Source organism: Boleophthalmus pectinirostris, unplaced genomic scaffold (assembly GCF_026225935.1).
Source record: "Boleophthalmus pectinirostris isolate CB_2022bp ecotype Guang Dong unplaced genomic scaffold, ASM2622593v1 HiC_scaffold_9, whole genome shotgun sequence".
Lineage (NCBI taxonomy): Eukaryota > Metazoa > Chordata > Actinopteri > Gobiiformes > Gobiidae > Boleophthalmus > Boleophthalmus pectinirostris.
The window spans coordinates 33177723-33203817 of NW_026571541.1; the positions used below are offsets into that span (position 1 = coordinate 33177723).

At 40.9% G+C, this 26095-nt stretch overlaps 1 protein-coding gene across 1 annotated transcript in view; it reads left to right on the forward strand.

The window, feature by feature from the left end:
• LOC110174043 (neurobeachin-like) overlaps positions 1 to 26095 on the forward strand; it is a 783761-nt gene that overhangs the window by 627817 nt on the left and 129849 nt on the right. The window contains exons 44-47 of the mRNA XM_055166710.1: positions 2263 to 2380; positions 3418 to 3520; positions 6215 to 6330; positions 15013 to 15125. Of these exons, the coding sequence (XP_055022685.1) occupies positions 2263 to 2380; positions 3418 to 3520; positions 6215 to 6330; positions 15013 to 15125 (450 nt within the window). The remainder of the gene's footprint in view (positions 1 to 2262; positions 2381 to 3417; positions 3521 to 6214; positions 6331 to 15012; positions 15126 to 26095) is intronic.

Below are 26095 nucleotides of genomic sequence, written 5' to 3' on the forward strand. Positions count from 1 at the left end.
GCTTTTAATAACAATGACATCAGCTGATAAACAGACCCTTTATTCTTATTTCAAATGGAACTGTATGGTGTAGCAGGGATTTGAACCTCCAACCTCCAGATCAGTGGCCAGACTCTGTACTCACTGTGTCAGTTTTTCCTTTTTTTCCCGCCGTGCCCTCCCCCGGCGCCCGCGAGAGGTGCCAGGCCGTGTTATGTCTTTATTCTCACCTCTTGCTCTTGAATTTGGGGTGTGATTATGACCCACGGTGCTGATCAGCTCCTCTGGACACAGGAGGAGGGGGGAGGAGACAGGCGCCGAGGGGGGTCTGTTCTCACCTGTCAGGCGCCTGTCCGTGTGCCCGGCGTGTGTGTGTGGGCGCTTGGTTTTTGCCGAGCAGAGCAGCTGTACGCACTAATGATCGGCGCTCTCTCCCCTCTGCGGTACAGGAGGACGGGCTGTATTGACTCCGGGCCTCGGGGGGTCGTTCAGGCGGCCATTATGAACCTGACTGAGGTTTAGGAGCTGCTCACATGTGTTAAACACTCTGATATTTACATTCCAGTGAAAGACGACGTAGTTTAAAGGCTGTTTTCTGATCTATGTTATAATGTTGTTTCCTCGTCAGCTAAAACAGACCTGGAGTTGTGTTTTGTATCATTCCCACACAAATTACACAAATTCTCCATATTTAGGCTGGGTTCTTCTAAGGCCCCATCCACATTAGTACGTATTTGAGTCGTTTTTGTTATGGATGCAGTGTTTGTCCACACTTATCTGATGGAAATCAGCTCCAGAGACGGAACGACGAGCTGCCAGCTCCCACGAATTCATCTGAATACAGATCCGATCCGGCACTGTGTGGACGCCTGAAAACAATGATATGCTGACATAGGAGCTCTAGTTGTGTCCTTACATCACTGTGCCTTGTGCCTTCCTGATTCAGTGGGTTTGTGACTTCGGTCATGTGACGCTATTGCGAAAAACAGTTTAAACAAATGACAGACGAACGTCTTAAAATCCAGTGTTACGTTCAGTAACAACTGAACCTCGTCGTCTGTCCACAAAAAGACTGTTTTCACTCTGGCGATCTTCCTCGGATCGAAATCGGCTGCTCCAACTTCAGACACGGTGCTCCACGTCCTTGTTTTTACCACCCACATGACGCCAGCCTAGTCATGTGACCAGGCTGGTTTTGCGTTACTGTGTGGAGGAAAGGCTTTGATTACGGACACAGAAACAATGTGTTTTGTTTTGTTTTTTTGTATTTTGTTAAACTTCATATTCTATTGTCTTTAATTAAACCAGGACTAAACCAGAACTGAACCAGGACTGAGTGTCAGGACGGGCCCGGAGGTGCGCCCGCGTAGCCTGTCAGGTGACCGCAGAAGAAAGGTTTGGTTTAGACCTGGTTTAGATCTGGTTCAGTCCTGGTTCACTGCAGGTTTAGACCTTGTTTAGACCTGGTTTAGTCCTGGTTTAGATCTGCTTTAGTCCTGGTTTAGTCCTGGTTTAGACCTGGTTTATACCTGGTTTAGAACTGGTTTAAAACTGGTTTAGACCTGGTGTAGTTCTGGTTTAGACCTGGTGTAGTCCTGGTTTAATGCTGTTTTAGACCTGGTTTAGACCTGGTGTAGTCTTGGTTTAGTCCTGGTTTAGACCTGGTTTAGACCTGGTGTAGTCCTGGTTTAATGCTGTTTTAGACCTGGTTTAGACCTGGTTTAGTCCTGGTTTAGACCTGGTTTATACCTGGTTTAGAACTGGTTTAAAACTGGTTTAGACCTGGTGTAGTCCTGGTTTAGTCTTGGTTTAGTCCTGGTTTAGACCTGGTTTAGACCTGGTGTAGTCCTGGTTTAATGCTGTTTTAGACCTGGTTTAGACCTGGTGTAGTCTTGGTTTAGTCCTGGTTTAGACCGATTAAAGACACTATATCTGATTTATTTTTTTTTTTTTTTTATAATGTGCATCCTAATTATTCACCACAATGAGTTCATACCAGATTTTTTCAACTTTTAGAGAAGAGACGGGAGTTTTGCCATCACAATAAGACTAAAAATAACTAGCATGCTACTACACACTTCCTTGTTCATGTATTAATTAGCTGCAGACAGAACACAGCGGTCTTATTTGGACCCTAGACGACCTGCTTTTACAATATATCTGCACTGAGGCTGAATTAAAACTGCTGTCAGACCACTTTTAACATTAACTAGCATGCTAACGGCACACTTTTTCTCCGGTCGCATCCACACGCTGGTGACAGTGTCGGTGTCCTGTGTGCAGGTGCTGTCGTACACCGAGGGGCTCCATGGGAAGTGGATGTTCAGTGAGATCAGAGCCGTGTTCTCCAGACACCACCTCCTGCAGAACAGCGCCCTGGAGATCTTCATGGCCAACAGGAGTAAGAGTCAACCAAGTACTCCAGATACTACGAGTATCTGGAGTACTTTCATCTATCTGTCTGTCTATTTATAATCTATCTATTGATTATCTACAGTGTTGGGAGTAACGTGTTATAAAAGTAACAAATTACTGTAATTCATTGCTTTTTTCTGTAAAGCAGTAATGTTAGTCCTGGTTCAGTCCTGGTTTACTCCTGATTTAGTCCTGGTTTTGTCCTGGTTTAGACCTGGTTCAGTCTCCTGGTTCAGTCCTCAATTTAGTCCTGGTTCAGTCCTGGTTTAGACCTGGTTCAGCCCTGGTTCAGTTCTGGTTTAGACCTATTTTAGACCTGTTTCAATCCTCGGTTCAGTCTTGGTTCAGTCCTGGTTCAGCTCTGGTTTAGTCCTGGTTTAGTCTTGGTTTAGACCTGGTTTGGTACTGATTTAGACCTGGTTTAGAACTGGTTCAGAACTGGTTTAGACCTTGTTTAGTCCTGGTTTAGACCTGGTTCAGTCCTGGTTCAGTTCTCGGTTCAGTACTGATTTAGACCTAGTTTAGTTCTGGTTCAGCTATGGTTTAGTACTTGTTTAGTCCTGGTTTAGACCTGGTTTAGATCTAGTTTAGACCTGGTTTAGTCCTGGTTTAGACTTGGTTCAGTCTTGGTTCGGTCCTGGTTTGGTCCTTGGTTCAGTCCTTGGTCTTGGTTCAATCCTGGTTCAGCTCTGGTTTAGTCCTGATTTAGTCCTCGGTTTAGTCTTGGTTTAAACTTAGTTTAGTCCTGTTTCAGTCCTGATTCAGTTCATAAAAAATCTATTTATCTTTCAATCTACAATTTGTTTTAAGTATGAGTAAGTCCTTTTTTTTCTTTTTTCAAATGGGACTGTGTGGTTTAGTTTTATTTATAAACACAATACTCTGACCAAGACAAAACCCACAGTGACTCGTGTCAAATTACATCATAAATATCACATAAACACAAGATATAAAATTATAATATATATTGTTTTCTTGTTCAGTTTTATAACATAATGCCATTCTTCATTTTTTTATTTTCAGCTTCCGTCATGTTTAACTTCCCAGACCAGGCCACGGTGAAGAGGGTGGTGCACAGTCTCCCTCGGGTGGGGGTGGGCACCAGCTTCGGGCTCCCCCAGGCCAGGTGAGTGCCCAGGTCCCACGTCTGCTTCACCAAAACCTGCAAAAAACAAGGTCTAGATCAGTTAAAAAAGACTTACATTATTTGAGTAGATTCAACTTGCCCAGTAAAAATGATGTATTATATTTGAGTTGTGTTGTTTATCAGACTCTGTAGTAGAGTAGAGTAGAGAGTGAGAGTTCAGTCTGAAGTGAAGTGGCTCTCCTGCCCGGTGGGTGCACTGACCCGCGCTGACCCGGCCTAATTCTCCGACAGAGGGTTGATCCACAGCTCCCCCAGAGCGAGCAGCTAACAGGCCTGTCCAGAGTCCAGGCTAAACAAGCAGCTCCGCAGGTCACACGCTACTGACCACTGAGCAGTCACGGGGAAGCACACGGACAAACGAGGAATTCTGAGGATGTTTTCACTGAAAGAAATGTTTGTATTGTTTCATGTTATGTTGTTTCTTCCAGGGCTTTTAATATGGAAGCCGGGATTGCTCATAACAAACGTAAACGCCGCAACAAACAGAAACGCCACAACACAACAAAAAGTCACAACAACCAAAAAAAGCCACAACAAACCAAAAAAAGCCACAACAAACCAAAGAAAGTAGTAACAAACCAAAAAAGTTACAACAAATTTTTAAAAAGCCACAACAAAACAAAAACAGCCACAACAAATTTTTAAAAAGTAATAACAACCAAAAAAAGTCATAACAAACCAAAAAAACCACAACACACCAAAAAAGTCACAACAAACAAGAAAAAAGCCACAATAAACCAAAAAAGCCACAAAAAACAAAAAAGCCACAACAAACCAAAAAAGCCACAACAAACCAAAAAAAGTCGCAACAAACCAAAAATAAGTGACAACAAACAAAAAAAAGCCACAACAAACAAAAAAGCCACAACAAAACAAAAAAAGTCGCAACACACCAAAGAAAGCCACAACAAAACAAAAAAAGCCACAACAAACCAAAAAAGTCGCAACACACCAAAAATAAGTGACAACAAACCCAAAAAAGCCACAACAAACAAAAAAGAAAGCCACAACAAACCAAAAAAAAGCTACAACAAACAAAAAAAAAGCACAAAAACAAAAAAAAGCCACAACAAACAAAAAAGCCACAACAAAAAAAAAAAGTCACAACCAAAAAAGCCACAAACAAAACAAAAACCAAACAAACAAAAAAGTCGCAACACAACACCAAAAATAAGTGACAACAAACCAAAAAAAAGCCACAACAAACAAAAAAGAAAGCCACAACAAACCAAATAAAAAGCTACAACAAACAAAAAAAAGTCACAACAAACCAAAAATAAATGACAACAAAAAAAAAGCCACAACAAACACAAAAAGCCACAACAAACAAAAAAAAGCCACTTCCCGCTTGACCCTTTAATGCTTCAGTTGGTCTGTCGGAAAATAGAGTCCTGCGGTCACTTCCATTGTGGCTTTTTTGGTTTATTGTGGCTTTTTGTCGCGTTTGTATTTGTTGCTTAGTTTGTGTTTTTTATGAGCCCTCCTGGCTTCCGTACTTTAATATGCATAATTATGTTATGTTACATAATGCAAAATGATTTACTTTTTTGTTTTCGTATAACATGGAACAAACCTATGACCCATTCAGAAAAAAATCCAAACAGAAGGCAAAGCATGTAACTTTTTTTTTTTTGCCAAAAATAGACTGTTTTTTGATTATGGATTTTTATGGCACTGAAAATACAAAATCAGACTTGCAGACAAACTCCTGTTTGTTTGTTTGGTTGTATGTGGTTCTGACCAGTCCATCCTCTGTGCTGTTGGTTCTTCCCCGGGGAAAGTGCTTCTCAGGCCGAGGCACGTAACACCACTCCCCGCTCCAGCTCATCTGGGCCCGATCTGAACCGGAGCTGCTCCTGCTGGTTCAGGAGTCTGGGTTCGGAAGATGACAAAAAAGCCGGTAGCAGCTGAAGTGTGTGTTTTCTTCCGGTCGACGTAAATACGTTCAGAACCCTTCCCCATCCCCAGAGTGGAATTAAATAAAGACAATTTAACATGTTTTCCATGTAAACTTTAATTCAGAATTATTATTTCCATGTAAACTCAAAGGAGAATAATTTAATTCCGAATTTATTAATTCAAGATTATTAAATCGGAATTAAAAAACATCACGTAAATGTGGCCAATATGGTATTAAATATATCTGTATCCATAGAGACAAATAAGGGAAGCCTTCAGGTCAACTTCTGTTCCAGATCAGATCTATGGTGTGGTGACTTGGTTATCAGTCACAAGGTGAAACAGAGCATTTTGAGCTTTTGGAGATGTAAACAAAGTGTTACTCAAACATGTGTGAATGAAATAAAACACAACTCCAGGTCTGTTTTTGAGGAGGTAACAACATTATAACATGGTTTAAAGCTCACAAGACAATTAAGTACATAACTGAAGAAAATAAACTACTATTACTACTACTACAAGTTTGCCCTTGTGTAGATAATTGTGAAAACTGGTACAAATATGAACAGTCAGACACAAATCAGATTACTCACAGCAGCTGTAACTGTAACGCTGTGTTTTTTGTGTAAACATAGCCACGGAAAGTAAACACATACATACGAGTTATTTCGAATACATCAACATCACCGCCCCGTTTCCTAATAGGACGTAATTGTGTGTACCTCCAGACGGATTTCTAGCTCTCATTGTAATTTTTTTTTTTCTTTTTTCTAGACGGGTTTCCTTGGCGACGCCGCGACAGCTCTTCAAATCGTCCAACATGACCCAGCGCTGGCAGAGGAGGGAGATTTCCAACTTCGAATACCTCATGTTCCTGAACACTATATCTGGTACGCTCGTCTCCTCTGCCCCGTCTCCGCCGTCTGTCACTCCGCTAAACTCGTCCTGATCTGTTTTGGCGAGCGCGGCGCCGAAGGAAACGCACAGAATCCCGAAAGCCTCATAGTTACACAGACCTTAGCTTTGTCTTTCGCTGTCTATTGTTGTCAGTAGCGCCGGGAGCACATCCTTAGTGGTAAAAAAAAAAAAACATGATACTAAGTGGTAAGCGCCGTAGCATTCGTCAAAGTTGTAGCGTTTGAAGGTAGCGGCGGGTTTTGGCGGGTGGATAATTAGCGCCGGAGTGTCTGTGGATGTCAAAGTGGAAACAGTGGCGAGAAGGAGTGTGTTTTAGAGAAATGTGTTTTTTATTTTTTATTTCAGCCGTGTTTAGTTCTGGTTTAGTCCTGTTTCTGGTCGTTCTGGTAGATATTTATATTTATGTTTCTGGTCATTATTTTGTTGTAGTGTTGTTTTTCAGCTTTGTTAAGCGTCCACCAATAGTTCTTTTTGTTATTATTATTATTATTTTAGGCTATAATGGATGTATTGAGAAAAGTTGGGTCAATCATCAATATTTTGTAGCAATCCGTGTAAATCCATGTATCATTCGTTCATTCCTTTTTCAATGTAAACCCAAAAATAAGAAAATGAAAAAACAAGTTTTCTTCATTATTTGTCTCCAAAACCAAAATGAAAAAACGGATAGTGATTCGTTTTTTAATTTTTCGATTTTGTGTTTAAATGAAGAATAGAAAAAACGGATAACGGCCGTTTCCCGTTTATGTGACTCATCAGTCCATCCTTCTCTCTGTTCTGTCCCTCTGGTTTGGTCCTGTTTGGCAGGGGGACTGGTTTGAGACAACCCCAGCACCAGACCTACAACATACACCTGGGGTCTCCAACCTTTTTTCTCCATTGAGGTACCTTTACAAAACTAAAATACCAGAGAGCCACTTAATTCTAGCCTGATTCATCAGCTGCTTTCACTTTGTAGAAACCGTCTGACCTCGCAGCATTAGGACTCGTTCGCTCGACGGTAGGCGAGTACTTTTTTAAATTTAACCAATCGCTGCTGTTTGGTCGTGACGTAAGTAAAGTGCTGTTAATAGGAGCTAACTGGTATATTAAACTTTTCCCAAATCCCATAGGAAGAAGGGCAATAATGTCTTTTCCCTTGATAAAATTCACTAAACATTCTCTTTATTCCGGCTTTAAATCCTCGATCTCGGGAATCGTTGAGAACACTGAATATATGGCTGTTCAGTGATTGTCTGGTGCCCGAACTCGCACTTCCGGGGATTTTTTGTGAACTGTGTAGTGTATTCTGATTCCTGACCTAGTCTCTGGAGAGAAATGAAGTTGAGTGGAGGCACTAGGCGGCGCCAGCCTGACTAAATTAATTTAGCGGTTGCAAGAAATTGAGTAAATAAAAGAGCCTCGGCCTTAGATGGGAACAGTTAGATGTTTATAAAACATAAACCAGTTATTACTGCAAGAAGTTAGGAATCAAAATGATACATGTACAATGGTAATAGCCTTTTAATTAACCAACATTTTGTTATTCAGCACAGTACATGTAATTCAGAAATCCCTTTGGCAAACTACTTGGAAGGGGGTGGAGAGCTCCTGGTATCACCCGAGCTACAGGTTGGAGACTCCTGCCATAGACAGTATATATAATATATATATATATATACAGACTATGACCTACACAGAGAAAAACCAACATGGTGGCCCCTGTGGACGTGATAGTGGCTTATAATGCAAAAAATTGTTTATTGAAAAAAATGTTCCCTCTCCAGCATGACACTTGTCTTGGTTTTACCTGGTGCAAGTTGGATACATAATTTTGACAGGTTTGCTGTGATTGGCTAAAAAGAAACTTGTGGGTGAGCACTTATGGGTGGTTCAGTCGAGTCATTCTGCTGCAAGTCCCTCCATTTTCTAAAAGCAAGAGCCTTTCCAGATGGATAATGTGTAGAACTCATTTCAGAGTGATACACAGATCAACCTGCCGAAAAAAAAATGTAATGTGTTAATTTTACAAACTAAACACTCTGTATTACTCATCAAATGGGCCCAAGTGCGTTGCCATGTTTGTTTTGGTTCATTTTGGCTCTGCCCACACCACAATCCTGATCTGTGATTGGTTAATCAGACAACTGCACTGATAGACATGCACATCCAACAAAAATTGCGACTGCATGCTGGGTCCAAAAACTGTGCAAAAGAAGAAAGAGATCCACACTGCAGTTCTTAGAAGCTCCCAGATTTTAATACTTTCTTTTTTTAACCAGACAACTGCAAAAACAAGAGCCAGATGAGATGGATTCTTAGAACAAGAGTGAACTCATGAATAGTGTGAGAATTCAAGTGAAGGTTTGTCCCAGTTTAGAAACAAAGTGTGAAAATGTGAAAAAACAGCAGGACTAAACCAGGTCTAAAGCTGCCTGGTTCAGTCCTGGAGCTTTTAAACCTCACACATGTGGTTTAGTCTTGAGTTAGAACTGATTGAGAACTGTTTTAGACGTTTTCCTATAAGCTCTCGCTGTGAAGTCCTGTTGTAGCCTTGGGTTCGCGTTGTTGTTCAGCATCTGCTTTAGTCCTGTTATCAGTGACACCGGGAGTACAGTGGAGCTCGCACAGTAGCATTCATCAAAGTTGTAGCGTTTGAAGCTGGCGGCAGACTTTGGCGGTTGGATAATTAGCGGAGCAGTGTGTCTGTACAGTGTAGAGTGTCTCAGATCTCAAAGTGCGGCTAACAGCTCGGAGAAGTGTCACGGCGCGCTCTCTCCGCCGCCCTCATGCATATTTATACGGCTCTCCTGCCTGATGCATTATTGTCAGCTAATTAGATGTAAGGCAGACATAAAAACACGGAGGAAATTCATTAAAACTGGTCCGGTAATGACCCGGGATGACAGGGGTGTCAGGGAGAGCCAGACAGGAGCGGGTGAGGAGGAGGAGGAGGAAGAGGGGAGGAGGAAGAGGTGTGAACGGAGGAGTGCGTCTCTAATTAAACACTATTGCACTGTTATTAACACACTGCCGCGGCACGGGAAGGTAGAAATGGAGTAAGTTACAGTTACTTAACTTAACTTGATGTTGACGAGGAGTAATACTCGAGTAAAGTACTTGAGTAAAAGTTTTGGTTACGACTTTACCCACTAGTGACGACATGTAGCTATGGAAGCCCATTTCTGCCAGTAAATAAGAAATTAAAGCTGTTAATTATGATTTTAAAACTTGTAACTATGACTTTAAAACCTTTAATTATGACTTTTGAAATCATAATTATGATTTTAAAAAGTTCCTGAGTTGTTAAACCTGTGTAAACCCTATAGACCACAGGTGTCAAACATAAGGCCCGGGGGCCATATCCGGCCCTCCAAGACCTTTAATCTGGCCCTTGGCTGATTTTCTACAAAAATATTTTAATCATATTTTCTATTAAAATATTGGTAATTTTCTTTTCCGCTTAGCACAGCAGCGTCTCTAGCATCTCTGCACGTGGCCCCTCCCACCAGAGCAGCACAAATGAAGACTTGTCTCTTTCCAAACGCTCTTAAAGGACGATCGTTTTGACTGTTGACCGTGACACCCTCATCAGAAAAATGTCCAAAATGAGAAAAGTGGAGCCGAGTGCAGGATTTTCCAAGAAAAATTGACTTATTCCTATTTGCATACAAGTTCATGTTAAAACATTGTGTTGAAATAGAATTTTTTTTCATTATATTATAACATTTTGTAAAATAAAGAGTTCATCAATTAAAAAAGATTTCTGTAATAGATTTGCGTTTCTCTGTGCAATCTTATCATCAGCATCTTATTGCTGTTTTTGGGGTATATACGCCATGAGTTTTCTGATCCGGCCCCTTTAGGATCAAAGTAGGTTGGATACGGCCCCCGGACCAAAATGAGTTTGACACCCCTGCTATAGACTAAGGGTGTAACGGTACAAAAATCACAGTTTGGTACATACCATTGTTTTGAGGTTACGGTTTGGTACAATATGGGAACAAAATGCAGCACCATTTGCTTGTTTTTTGTTTGTGTTTTTATTAAACCAACTATTTGTTTTAACATTATACAAACGGGAAAATAAAATAAATGCGAAGTGCTGTTTGGTAATAGCCTGATTCATCAGCCGGTTTCACTTCATAGAAACCGTCTGACCTCGTAGTGCTCCCCCGAATACACACTAGGAGCTGCAGCAGCGCTTAACGTTGGCGGAGCTGCGTGTACCTGTGAATTTCAAAGGTTCAATTCATACCAGAGTGTCAGAGACGCTCCTTCTACGCAGCATGCACATCTTCTCACTGTTTTCAGACATCACATTTTGTACTTGCTTTTTATAATTTATTTTATGTTAAAGTGTGTTAAGTTAGAAGGTGTATTAAGTGTATTGTGAATTAAGTGTACAACTGCAACGCATTTGCATTTAATGAGGTTTAAATCTATTAGCACGCACATTAAACACCTCAGTTTTTTATTCCTTAATAAATCACCTATAATTAAAATCTTATGTCCGTACAGGTAATAAGGCCTATACGTTTATATGTTGATATAGAGTCCTGCACAGACGGATACGGGCAAATAGTCGCTGAAACCGGCGAGTTTTCACGTTCTGGAATTTTAAGGGCGGGTCAGGACTAAACCAGGACTACATCAGGACTAAAACAGGTCTAAACCAGGTCTAAACCAGGACTACACCAGAACTACATCAGGACTAAACCAGGTCTAAACCAGGACTAATCTTGGAGAGAGAAAGCAAATCCTGAGCCCCGCGGAGCAGGGTGTCCGAAAAGCGCTACAGCTGCACGTACCTCCTTGTCTCCAAGCTCTGCACTGGTCCTTTCGCCCTCGGTCTCTCGGGTCTACACGGAAGGACCTCTGGGCGTGCAAGTTCGGGCACCAGCCAATCAGCGAAGAGCCATACATTCTGTGTTGGCAACGATTCTCAAGATCGAGGATTTAAAGTCGAAACAAAGAGAATGTTTGGTGAGTTTTATCAAGCGGAAAGACGTTATTGCCCTTCTTCCTAAGGGATTTGGGAAAAGCTTAATATACCAGTTAGCCCTGTTATATAGCAGCGATTGGTTAAATGATAAAAAGTACTTGCCTACTGTTGAGCGAACGAATTCTAACACTGTGAGGTCAGACAGCTTGTACAAAGTGAAACGAAGCTGATGAATCAGGTTAGTGTAGCTGCACATGTAGTGGTGGAATGTAAACACACAAAAATTGCACAAACTCACTCACACACAGTCCTGCACCAAACCGAACAGCCCGTACTGAAGCGGTTTGGCACGAGTACCGTATTTTCCGCACTATAGGGCGCACTCCAACCAGCCTCCAACTCCATCAAAAAATGACTGCGCGTCCCCACAATTCAGAGCGCCCCATACACGAATCCACTCGGGTGTCCCAGCACGACTTCAGTAAACTACAAAGCCGCACCACCTGCAGAACACGCAACCACACGCGGAGAAGACAGCGACCGCACAGCGAAAAACACCCACAGACACACTCATCACTCCACGCCGACGAGGAACGGAACGGAGGAACGAACCGAAAAAGCGAGTGCAATGTGCCACTTCTAGACACAACTGAACAACTGAGTCACTGCGAACACGCCGACAATCCAGCGGTGACAGACAGCACCCTCCCTACACGCCACAACTGAACAAAGCCCAGAGTCACTGTGAACGAACAAACAAACAAAACCACTGACCCATCTAACTGTTGTGTTTCCTTTAAAGTCCGGTGCGGTTTATTTGTGAAAAAAGTTCGAAAATAGACCCTTTAATGACAGTGCGCCATATAATCCAGAGCGCCTAATAGTGCGGAAAATACAGTACATGCACCGTTACACTCCTAATTGCAACTGTTTTGTCAATTATTAGTCTGCAATTGTCACTAAACAGCAAATGTATAATGCTCCTGAATTATAAAACCTGTATATACATTATAAAATTTATTCAAATGATGCAACATATAAATTCAATTCAAGTTTCTTCAAAAACGTTGGTTGGGTTCAGCTCTCCGTTGACAGGCCTCCTCCAGATCTTGATCCGGGTTCGTGGTCAGGAGAACTTACAGTAGCTGGAGGATTAGCGTGTAGTTACCACTCGTATGTAATGGCCTTGTTATGTTTTAAAAGCCGGGCTCAAAATTCCCCTGTCACAGTAAATCAGGGTTAGCCACACAAGCCTCTGGTATGGCCCGGGCTTTTACTGTCCCCGTACAGCGAGCGCTCAGTGCACCCGGCTCACGGAGATTAGCCTGACCAGCGAGTGACCCCGGAGCCCTGTCAGGGGTCGTCTGCAGAAGGAACGTCGAGTATCGCGGTCCTGCAGTCCCATGCGTCTCATATGTCAGACGCCTGTGCTGGTGCTCTGGGTCCGTGTTGAGTTTAGAGGCAAAGTTAAAGGTGCATCGTGTAACAATCCACGTGTCATTGGTTCATTAGTTTTGCAAAATAAAAGCTAAAATAAGAAAACAAAAAAAAACAACTATTTTCTTCATTATTTGTCACCGAAACCAATATAAAAAAAGATGATTTGTTTTTTCAGTTTTCGATTTTGTGTTTAAATTAATAATATAAAAAAGGATAATGGACGTTTCTTGTTTCTATGACTTAAACTGGACTGAACCAGGTCTAAACAAGGACTAAAACAGGACTAAAAGAGGACTACTCTAGGACTAAACCATGTCTTAACCAGGACTGAACCAGGACTGAACCAAGAAAAAACTAGGTCTAAACCAGGTCTAAACCAGAACTGAACCAGGACTAAACCAGGACTAAACTGGTCTCAGTTCTGGTCTCAGTCCCAGTATGGTCCCAGTCTCAGTCCTGGTCTGGTCCCGGTGCGGTCTCAGTCGTGGTCTCAGTCTCAAACTGGTCCTCGTTTCAGTCCCAGTCTGATCCCGGTCTCATTCCTGGTCTCACTCCTGGTCTCGTCCTAATCTGGTCCTGGTCTCAGTCCCAGTCTGGTCCCGGTTTCAGCCCTGGTCTCAGTCCTGGTCTCAGTCCCGGTCTGGTCCCGGTCTCAGTCCTGGTCTCAGTCCTGGTCTCAGTCCTGGTCTCAGTCCTGGTCTCAGTCCTGTCCCTGGTCTCAGTCAGTCCTGGTCTCAGTCCCGGTCTCAGTCCCGGTCTCAGTCCCGATTTCAGTCCTCTCAGTCCTCGTCTCCGTCTCGGTCCCAGTCTGATCACGGTCTCAGTCCCGCTTTACCAACTGAGCTACTACTACCCCAGAGTTGTGCTCCTTTTTAGTCCTGGTTTAGTCCTGGTTCCTGGTTTAGATCTGGTTTAGTCTTGTTTCAGCTCTTGCAGTCAGAGTTTGTTAGACGCCCAGGAGGATCGAGGCTGCTCCAGTTTCTCTCTTTCCCATATCTGTGTGTATCTGCTCGTGTGTGTGAAGTGTACACTCAGCAGGGAGGGCCAGCGTGTGCTCGTATCACACAGTGTGTAAGAGAGGCTGTCGTCAGTGTCTGCAAGAGTTACAGCAAAACTCAGGTTACTAAAGACAAACTGCAAAGGCAAAACTTTAAATTCATTGTGTGTCTTTTTGGTCAGTTTCCTCTCTCAGTGTAGAAGCTTAATCTGTGTATCATTCGTTCATTTGTTTTTCAAAATAAAATCAAAAATAAGAAAATGAAAAAACAACTTTTTCCTTCATTGTTGGTCTCCAAAACCAAAATGAAAAAAAACAAAACAATAATGATTCATTTTTTTCAGTTTTCAATTTTGTGTTTAAATGAATAATGAAAAAAAAAAAAAAAAAAAAAAAACAGATAATAGACATTTCCTGTTTCTGTGACTTAAACTGCAATGCCGGACTTTTGCGCAACATATGGACTGAACCAGGACTAAAACAGGACTACACCAGGACTAAACTAGGACTGAGTGTCGGGACGGGCCCAGAGGTGTGCCCACATAGACTGTCAGGTGATCAAAACTGAGACCAGGAACAGACCGGGACCAGTCCTGGTCTCAGTTCTGGTCTGGTCCTTGTTTGGTCCCGGTTTGGTCCCAATCTCAGTCCTGGTCTCAGTCCCAGAATCAGTCCTGGTCTGGTCTCGGGCTCAGTCCTGGTCTCAGTCCCAGTCTCAATCCTGGTCCTGGTCCTACTACCAGTCTGGTCCCAGTCTGGTCCTGGTCTCAGTCCTGATCACCCAGTAGTCTACGCGGGCACACCTCCGGGCCCGTCCCAACACTCAGTCCTGGTTTAGTCCTGTTTTAGTCCTGTTTTAGTCCTGGTTCAGTCCTGGTTCAGTCCGTATCCAGCACAAAAGTCCAGCATCGCAATTTAAGTTACGGAAAACATTGTATGAAAAATGCAGGTGTGCCTTTGATGCTTACAAAGAATGAATGAATAAAAAGTAATAATGATAATAATTAATAATCATTACAACCAATTGCAAGAAAAACAAAGTAATGGGTCAAACAAAGTCTGGTCTTACAGTATTTATATATTCAATCCACCGTTTTCATTTGCTCTTAAATTTGTCTTGTTAGTTTTCTCTCTTTCTTAAAAAATATCATAAACAATCTCAAACCGTTCATCCAGTGTTGGTATTTGTATTGGTATTTCAAAATCTGAAACAGGTATTTAACTTTATACGTCACATTTTCATCCATCATCATTCATTTGTAAGTAAAGTCCTCCTTCTCTCTGTCTTTGCAGGGAGAAGCTACAATGACCTGGGCCAGTACCCTGTGTTCCCCTGGGTGCTCTCCAACTACGACAGCCCCGATCTGGACCTCACTCTGCCTGGGAACTTCAGAGACCTGTCGAAGGTAAAGACTCTGACGTACTGTAAAATAAGAGGAGTGTAAGATGGCAGAGTGGTTGGCGCTGACTTCAAGTTCTACTGGATTTGCACTAGTGATGCGTGGGTAAACTCAACGAGAAGTGCAGCAGGTGTGGGCAGGTCGGGTCCAAACGTTCCTCCACTTTGACTTAATCTAGGACACAGGTGTCAAACATAAGGCCCGGGGGCCAGATCCGGCCCTCCAAGACTTTTAATGTGGCCCTTGGGTGATTTTCTACAAAAATATTTTAATTATATTTTCTATTAAAATATTGGTAATTTTCTGCGGTGCTTAGCATAGCAGCGTCTCCAGCGTCTCTGTACGTGGCCCCTCCCACCAGAGCAGCACAAATGAAGACTTGTCTCTTTCCAAATGCTCTTAAAGGACGATCGTTTTGACTGTTGACCTTGACACCCTCATCAGAAAAATGTCCAACATGAGAAAAGTGGAGCCGAGTGCAGGATTTTCGAAGAAAAACTGACTTATTCCTATTTACATACAAGTTAATGTTAAAACATTGTGTTGAAATTGAATTTTTCTTAAAGTTTCAGATTGTTCATAATATTATAAACATATAATAAGAAAGAGTTCATCAATTAAAAAATATTTCTGTAATAGATTTGCGTTTCTCTGCACAAATATTTGAACTTATTATTATTTTTGGGGTTTATATGTCATGAGTTTTCTGATCCGGCCCCTTTGGGATCAAAGTAGGTTGGATGCGGCCCCCGAACCAAAATGAGTTTGACACCCCTGATCTAGGATAAAAGTCAGCACCATAAGACTGAGCTAAAGCGTGTTCTGTAGATCTGAGAAACTTTGTATTCACATGTACCTGCACAGAGAGGACAGTTTGAATGTCTTAAAGTAATGGGGTTAGGGTCGAGTCCCAACATGTGAACATATTTCTTGGGTTAGGTTGGATTTTAAAACTGAGTCAGGCGGCGTTGGTCAGAAAAAAAGATGACCTGCCCATCACTAATATACACATTGTCTTTGCTGAGTATTAAGTTTAGACATACCGTATTTTTCAGGTTATAAAGTGCACCGGATTATAAGGCGCAATATCAGTAATGTTGAATTATCGAATCTATTTTCATACATAAATTGCACGGGATTATAAGACACATTAAGCGAAACAAATGGACGACACTTGAGACTGATCCTTTAGTCCAGGCGTCCACGATCCATCGGCAGATCGTGGTGTAATTCGCCGGGCGTTGCCTCTCGTCTTGGTGAATGTTTATTATGAATGTGAATGTGGGTCAATCATTTAAGTTTTTTTTTTTTTTTTTTTCTTACAAGGATCTGAAAACGAGGGGCTTGGGCTGGTTAAAAGGCAAAGGTTTTGGTTTTGATTGACAGAAAAGAGGTGAAACAGTCCTCCTTTTATAGCAGAAGTTGAAGGAGCAGTGGCTCTACTCTGAGCTTCTACCCGACCTCCAAATTCCTCACCCTGTCTCTAAGGTATATAAGCTGTAGTAGCATTTTGGAAGCTTCTATACACATTAGTACGCATTAAGTGAAAAAAACGGACGACACTTGAGGCCGATCCCTTAGCCCAGGTGTCCACGATTCATTGGCAGATCGTGACGTAATTCAAATGATGTGGGTGGATCATTTAAGTTTTTTTTTTTTTATTTCTTACGAGGACGACTCAAATATACATTGAGTAATAATGTGTTTAATGCAGCTTTGAGCACATTTGTTTACGTTTTACAGAAATGAAACTTAAAACCGCATGGCTCATTTGCATAAACTAACTAAAGGAAACTATATGGAGGACTCCACCCATCCAGCACATGGACTCTTTACAGCTCTCCCATCAGGCAGAAGATTGCGCCACCTACAGGCCAGGAGCAGCAGACTACGGAATCAATTCGGTCAGAAAGCCCGGACACTATTGCACCTTACAAGATTGCACTGACTTTAGAAAATGGAGGTGGGTGAGGGCTGTTTTTAAAGACTGTATTTGACATACAACATTTTAAACTATTTTTTTCTTATTATTATTTGTGCTGCTGTTGACTTGGACCTGAGTGCAATGTTTCGTTTCTGTGTATTTTTTTTATACTGAAATGACAAATAAATTCTGATTCAAATTCTATAAGCGCTCGCCGCGTGCAGTGGCCGTAATTCTCCGACAATCCATCAAGCAGTTCGGCTTCGTAGTTTCCCAAAGTCATACTAAAGCATTTTGACAGATTTTTGAGCTCTGTGTACCACATAAAATCAGTTCGAGGTCAGTAAGCACAATCAGAATTAATACATAAGGCGCACTGTCAATTTTTGAGAAAATTAAAGGATTTTAAGTGCGCCTTATAGACCAAATAAAAAAACTGTAGATTTATTATTCAACGATGTGCGATGGAGGTAGCTATGAACATTTGAGACGCATTTGAGAGGCTTTTCACACCAAATATGGTAACAAATGTGGCAGAAGACCTTCCAGAAGAAACACTTTGAGAGAATGGACCATTTCATCACCAAACGAAACACCAGAGCGGAGAAAGAACGAGGCCTTTCCTTTTGTGTTCACCTGGTGCTCATTGGAAGCTACTGTGATGCTGCAGGACACAAAGGAGGGACACTTTTGGCTCTTCCACAGGTTTTTCTCACCCTATCTGACCAGTCCTCCTGTTCAACTGCACTGAGACCTTTGACTGAGACACAAAGAAGGAGAAGGACAGTGGAAATGTTTCAGCAACATCAACTGCAGCTAAACTTCAGGATCAATAAAGTATCTCTCTCTCTCTCATATTTAAGTTCTTTTATAAGCGACTAGTCAGAACTAACAAAGTAATTCTTGACGTGTCCTGAGCCCCCTCCCCGTGATCTGTACGAAGCTCTGGCAGCGTTCACACTCTGCTGATCTGCAGGAACAGTGGGATGTGTTTTTACACTCACCTCTGCCGCCTCTGCCGTGCTGTGTCCTCCTCTTTCAAATGAACCTGGAGTCAAGGACGAGCTCAGATGTGGTGATGTGGGTCGGGCACAACACACAAGCACTATCATTATTTTAACCTAGACACAGACAAATGAGAGAGCTGCAGTAGATAAGTAAAACTAAATTTGGCTGTGGAGACACTGGTGGTGAAGAGGAGGGTGTAGATAGTCTGAGGAGGCTATGGATCTGCGGCTGGATGGCAAAAGGTTCTGACATACCTGAAAACGAGTGGCTTGGGGTGGTTGAAAGGCAAAGGTTTTGGATTTGATTGATAGAAAAGAGGTGAAAACAGTCTTCCTTTTATAGCAGAAGTTGAAGAAGCAGTGGCTCTACTCTGAGCTTCTGCCCAGTCTCCAAATTCCTCACCCTGTCTCTAAGGTATATAAGCTGTAGTAGTATTTTGGAAGCGTCTATACACATTAGGGGTGTAACGGTACACAAAAATCACGGTTTGGTACGTACCTCGGTTTTGAGGTCATGGTTCGGTTCATTTTTGGTACAAAACCATTTGCTTGTTTAACATTATACAAATGGGAAAACAAAATAAATGCAAAATGCTGCTTGGTAATACTAATAAGTTTAATAAAATATTCTCAAATAAGCAACAACTGTTTGAAATATTGTGAAAAATAAATTCCGGTAACACTTTATAAAGGGGTGTCAACTATTTTGGTTCGGGGCCGCATCCAACCTACTTTGATCCCAAAGGGGCCGGATAGAAAACTATGTCATATAAACAAAAATAATAATAATTCAAATATTTGCATGAAAAACGCAAATCTAATTACAGAAATCTTTTTTAATTGATGAACTTTTCTTATTATATGTTTATAATATTATGAACAATCTGAACTTTAAGAAAAATTCAATTTCAACACAGTGTTTTAACATTAATTGTATGTAAACAGGAATAAGTCAATTTTTCTTCGAAAATCATGCACTCGGCTCCAGTTTTCTCATGTTGGACATTTTTCTGATGAGGGTGTCACAGTCAACAGTCAAAACGATCGTCCTTTAAGAGCGTTTGGAAAGAGACTCTTCATTTGTGCTGCTCTGGTGGGAGGGGCCACGTACGGAGACACTGGAGACGCTGCTGTGATAAACACCACAGAAAATTACCAACATTTAATAGAAAATATAATTAAAATATTTTTGTAGAAAATCACCCAAGGGCCACATTAAAAGTCTTGGAGGGCCGGATTGGCCCCGGGCCTTATGTTTGACACCTGTGCTTTATAATAACTACACCTTATTTAGCCTTAATAAAGCATGAACAAAGGTTTAATTAATAATTAACAAAGACTTAATTAATAACAATTCACGCTTAGTAACTACTTAATTACTACCTTAATTCACACTTGCACTGAATTTGCCTGTGCTGTAAATAGTTACTCATAATTATTTCATACTTAATTACTCATGAACTAACCATTTGAGCATTTATTAATGATTAGTAAACTATGAGAAAATGATTTACTAATAATACAATGCAATGATCATTCAGGCAGCTGTTATCTGTTAAGTCTTTTTGAGAGCTTTTCTAAAGTGAAGACAAATTATGCTTTATTAAGCATTTACTAAGCATCAATCATTATTAATTAAGTCTTTGTTCATGCTTTGTTAAGGCTAAGTAAGGTGTAGTTATTATAAAGTGTTACCTAAATTCCTTGTAAACAGTAAACAAAACTTGTCAAATAGTAAAATGCAGCACCAGCAGTTCCAGCATGAAGTTTTACTCAATCTTCATTTTTTTATTTTTGAAATATCCAATATTTGGATATTGAAATATTGAAATTTATTTGTCCATCAGTGGAACATGTTACTAACAGAGCTGATCACATGTACAAACTATGGCACATTCTCACGCCTGGTGAAACAGTGACTCCTTTCAAACCAAACCCATGCCTGTAATGTGGACTGAGGAGCGTCTGGAGAGACTGTGATGTTCTGCAGTGAATGAATTGAATGATGTTTTTGATAAAGGATGATGATTTTAAGGTGCTGACTGAACTGGGTGTGAATGAGGATACAGAATTGTTATGCTGCTCCGGTCATTATAAAGTCGTTCTCTTTGTATGTTTGATTTTATGAACTAGAACATCAACCTGCCCAGAGACGACAGGTGGATATTGGCTCAAGTGCTGTAACCTTGCACAATTAATAATGGGAATTTCAGCTCGTTTTGGAGAGCCAGTTCTTTTGGCTCTGCTTCCTATGAAACTTTCAGCTCCCAAATGGCTCCTCAGATTTTCTCATTTTTAAATAAATTTATCACCAGAAATGATGCAGAACTGTGTGTAAAATGAATTATTAATGTAAAAAAACATACATGACATCAAATATTTATCCTTACCATCGCTTTATTTTACGAACACACTCAACCTTGAACAGTGTGCTACAAAATAAATTATAACGTATGAAAAGACCTACCCAGGCTTTCATTTCTCTCCAGTGACTAGGTCAGGAATCAGAATACACTAGATGGTTTGAAAGAACCCCAGAAGTGCAAGTTCGGGCACCAGCCAAACAGTGAAGAGACAGACATTCTCTGTTGTCAAAGATTCCCGAGATCAAGGATTTAAAGCCGGAATAAAGAGAATTTTTGGTGAATTTTATCAAGAGGAAAGATGTTATTGCCCTTCTTCCTATGGGATTTGGGAAAAGCTTAATATACCAGTTAGCCCCATTAGCGGCGCATTACATACGTCACGACCAAACAGCAGCGATTGGTTAAATGATAAAAAGTACCCACCTACTGTCGAGCGAACAAATTCTAACACTGCGAGGTCAGACAGTTTCCACGAAGTGAAATGAATCAGGCTAAAAAAGACCCATCTCAATTAGACAGACTTTAGATTTATTTATTTGTGGAGCCTGCTCGATATGATATTTTCACCTTGCACAATGTGCACTCTGTCTTTCAACAACATATTGCATTGAATTGTGTCCAAATTTTACTGCGTTTTCTGCTGCTGTCGCTCTTTTTCTCAAGGTTTGTCGTTTTCTCTCGTCTCTCTCCCTCCTTCATCTTGACCAATACATGCAGCATAGGAAAAAAAAACAAAAACTAAACTGACTCCCAACAAAGAGCCGGCTCTCGTCGTTCACTTCAAAGCGCTTTCAAAGAACTTTGCGACCGACACATCACAAGGCACAGTGCATCTCTCCTTTTAAAGTTAATGGGCCCGGTCAAGCAGAAGTAAACAGCAAGGCCAAAAATTCAAGTTAATGCATCTGATATAAAAATGTATTGAACAGATACATATGTACTCTAGTTTATGAAACTGTTGACCTTTTTTCTGTACCATTTTTGGTTCTAAAGTTCCATACGTTTTAAACAGACCATGTATGAAACATGGAACAAAAATTATTTCCCAAATTTCAAAGACCTGAAAATCATGTAAATAAATGGATGTATTTCATCATATCTTGTGTTATTCCATCTTTGAACTGTTGATGAAGGTTCATGATTTTTTTAAAAAAAATTTATTTAAAATGATAAAAATTTGCTTGGAAGGACTGACATATTTTATAGAAATAGTTTCCTTTCATTTTGAAGTAATATTAAAGTATTCGGAAGAAAAAAGCGACAAATTATGTAAAATCCTGCACCTTCTACTTGTTTGAACAATTTTCCCTCCGTTACTTTTCCCTCCGTTACCATGACCTTTCTTAATAAAAATCTCATTATTCAAAAAGTAAGAGGTTTTTCAACCTAATCTTGTACCATATGGTAGAAAACTATATGAAGCAAATATTCAAACCAGTTTGTTAAGGATATGTAAGTGAGAACCAAGAGTTATCACTGTTTGTATTTATTGCCCAAAAAGTGCTGCATATTTCATTCCCTCCGTTACCGACATGAGTTTTTACATTTTTTGTCAACAACTTGAAAGAATATCACAGGTTTAACTTGACCCTGTTGGAGTGTAACTCTTTCCTACATTCTGATACTTTACTTATTTCAATAGTTCCTCTAGTTTCTGAATAAGAGACATTTGAATGTCAAAAATCTGCCCCCGTTTCCCTCCGTTACCACTTGACTGGACCCAAATGTAGATTGTGCACTGTCCCTGTCTCATTAAATAAATAAACTAAACTAAATAAACTAAACTGTCCAGGAAGTAGCAATGATAGTCTGATAATCTGACAATAAAATGCTTTATAATTAGATGCAGACAGTACACAGCTGACTTATTTTGACCTGCTTACATAATAAATCTGTACTAGAAAGACAAACTTAGGTCAAATACACGGAGAAAAAAAGTCAGGTACAAGTCCTTTAAAAGCGAAGTCAGTCCGGTGTGGTTTTGGCAGCTGTGTCCGGGGGCTGTGCAGGTGGATGTGTGTTTGTGTGTGTGTGTGTGAGGGGGGGTACAGGTGGATGAGGAGGCCCGTGTTGTGAGGAGGGGCCCCTGAGCACCCTGTGGCCCCGGGGAGACAGTTATGTATTGTAATGTATTCGTTGACATGGCGGCTCCGTGCTGTTTACAGGCCCGAGCTGCCTTCATTAGCATGGGTTCAGAGCGGGGGCCTCCTGACAGTTGTCCTTGGACCCCCGGGGGCCCGTCCCTGCCAAAGTTCACAGAGACACGCCGTACTTTTCCTCTGGATGCCTTTGTGCTAGAACAGATCACAGCTTACACTCTATTAGAGCTGGGAGAGTCCAAAAGTTATGACAAATGTTCTGGTTTTGTTTTCATTCAGTGTGATGATATCTCTCTGTCAGGTCGAAGTAGGAGCAAGTATCCCCAGAACGATTTTACAGTTCTTAAAGGGCCCGTATTACACTATTTTCTGATTTTAGTTATAATGTTGTTTCCTCTACAAATACCTGGAGTTGTGTTTTGTTTCAATCACACATTTAACGCACAAATCCGGCATATTTAGGTTGAGTTCTTCCCCCAAATGGAAAATACTTTGTTCCACCTTGGGAGGTCATGTGGTAATACAGGAAGTGCTCCACCGACTTTTTATACACTAGAATCATTTGGATGATTTCAGACCCGGAATTGTCAATCTCTACTGAACCAAAGGTAAAAGGAACTGTTAACTTGAAAACTACCACTTCACGACATCTCAGACATGTGCGACCGAAACAAAGTTCAACTCCAGGTCTGTTTTGGAGGAGGTAACAAAGTTCTAACATGGCTTAAAGCTGACAAGATTCAGTTTTGCGTAGGACCTTTAAAAAAAAAGGTCACAAAAGGAAAATCAGCATGTTGCAGTTCTAGAAATGCATGGATTTTGTTCTCGAACTTTCTACTCCACTATGTTTTAAATCTGGACTGAAAAGTAAAGAGTACTTTTCTTTATGGTTTGAAATAGACCTGGTTTGAAACTTTTTTTGTGTGTGTATTTATAATTTGAGTTAATGTCCCAACTTTGAGCAAACAAATACTCAACCAGTCAGCTAAGTTCTTTATCAAAATGACTACATTTCATGCTTTAAAAAAAAAAGTCCTTTAAAGTGCTTTTTTAAACAGGTACGGTTCTTAAACAGGTTTTACTGAAATATATTTTTTCATATGATACTTTTACTTACTACTTACTTGTGCTTCATCCATCACCCCTCACTTCTAGTACGACTTTGGTAAGCTACGAAGCCTCACCGGTTGATAGATTGTCGGAACATTACAGCTACCGTAGTCTCGTGGAGTAAAGGCATGGATCTATAATAAGAACCATCATCAGCACATCCTCTGTTACAGCCAGAACACATATATTCCACGGAGTCATGTCCTTTAGTCTGACAGAAGCTGACCGCGTCAACACACAAGTAGCAAGCTGTTTTTAGTTTATGCAGATTAGCCATATTACTCAATGTATATTTGAGTCCGACGAATTACGCCACGATCTGCCAATGGATCGTGGACGCCTGGGCTAAGGGATCAGTCTCAAGTGTCGTGAGTTTGTTTCGCTTAACCCTTGTATTGTGTTAGAAAGCTACACGCGTCTTTAGTGTTACCGGGTCAAATTTGACCCGTGATTTAACTCAGCCTGAAAATACTTAAAAACACTAGATATCATCCAATATTGTTTTTCCCCTCATAACTAACTTAGTATGTGTTCATGTCCATGGAAACATTTTTATTTTTTTATTTTTTTTTGGCTGCACAGACCTTTTATCTTAAAATATACCACTCGTTTTTATTACAAAAACTGCTTAAATTCACTAATTATATTTCCTATAGTGATAACATTTGTAATTATATTATATAATTATACTATAATCATAATAATTTTATATATAATACTTATAATATAAATCTAATTTATATAAGTATAATTATAGTGACCATGAACTGTCACTTTTTCTTGACTTGAAGACGTCTCTTTCAGTCTTTGTGACATCTGGGTTCTCCTCACCACATGTGTGCTCTTGTTCAGGGTCATACTGAACCTCATCCTCATCCACAGACGTATATATGAATGGACATAACTAACGCTGTAGCCACCGCGTTCCAAATAGAAAGTTCTCCAGGAGGCTCTTCCGGCTCCTTCTGACTCTGTGTGTGTGTGTGTGTGTGTGTGTGTGTGTGTGTGTGTGTGTGTGTGTGTGTGTGTGTGTGTGTGTGTGTGTGTGTGTGTGTGTGTGTGTGTGTGTGTGTGTGTGTGTGTGTGTGTGTGTGTGTGTGTGTGTGTGTGGGACACACTGAGCCATATTTGATCCACAGAGCAGCCTACAGCTTGTAAGTGATGCATAAAACAGCCACTATTCTCTGCCGGGTCATTTTTGACCCGTAACACCACAGATGTCACTTTTTTTTTCAGACCTTTACAATTTACTAAAATGGTGAAAATTGATTTTGTTGCGTTAAAATAGTTGTGTCTGAGGATTAGATGAAGCCTCATTCCGGTACAAAAAAGCAAATGGCAGTTTTTACATACCTAAACTTGAAACACAATATAAGGGTTAATGCTCCTTATAAGCCGGTGCAACTTATGTATGAAAATAGACGAGAGAATTCAACATTATTGATATTGAGGTGCGCCTTATAGTCCGAAAATTACGGTATTTATTCTTCAAATAACTACTGAAAAACTTTGTATGAATGTAAGTTCACACATCCTAGGCCAAAATCAGCCTGTAAATAAACGTATTAACGGCCCAGCCAGGATATTGCCCGAACCTACATCATGGAACCGATACCCGATCCAGCAAACCTTTCAGTATCAGTGCCGAAATCTGATTGCAGTATCGGTGCGCCCCTTTGTACAAGTACACAAAGTCTGAAAGTGATGAAATCCCATTACTTCAATATTACATCAACACTGGGCCGAAACTAGGACCGAACTGGAACTGCACCCGGACTAGAGCAGGACCAAATCAAGAATAAATTAGGTGCAAAACTGGAACATTACCGAACTATTTCTCTCTTTCCTTTGGTATTGACTGACTTTCACTTCTCATGAAACTTCACACGCCTCTGAACGGACTAACTCGCCGTGAGCGTAGCAGAAGCTGATGCCGTTTGAATGAGTGTGGTTTTTCAGACTGCTCCTGAATGCGTCACCTCCGCTCATGTCTCCTGTCAATCAGCCCGCTCATAACAAACCATTCACACTTCTCACTCAATTACACCCAATTACAGCACGCCCTGTCCAAGCACGCAGCCGCCCGGGACCTTACGCAACCGCCGTTCTTTCCCACGTGTCTTATCACTGTACAAATACAAATAGGCTCCACTTTGAATGTTCCACAGTGTGACATTAAACACCTCAACCTTACATTTATTCAATTACAGGTGGTTTTATAGCTCAAAAACGCCAAGAAAAACAGCTATTCTGACTGTAAACGGTGTCGCCTCTCCGCAGATCCGACCAATAACGTGACCCAGTTTGGTTTCCGTGACGATAAAACGTTTGAATACCATTCTGTGAAACATTCCAGACAAAAAATTCAGTTACACAAAGTTACGCAATGCACCTGTAACACAAAAACCCTGAGTGCGGTCATACAGGAAGTGCTCGATTGTGGTTTTTAAGCTTCACATACCTAGAATAA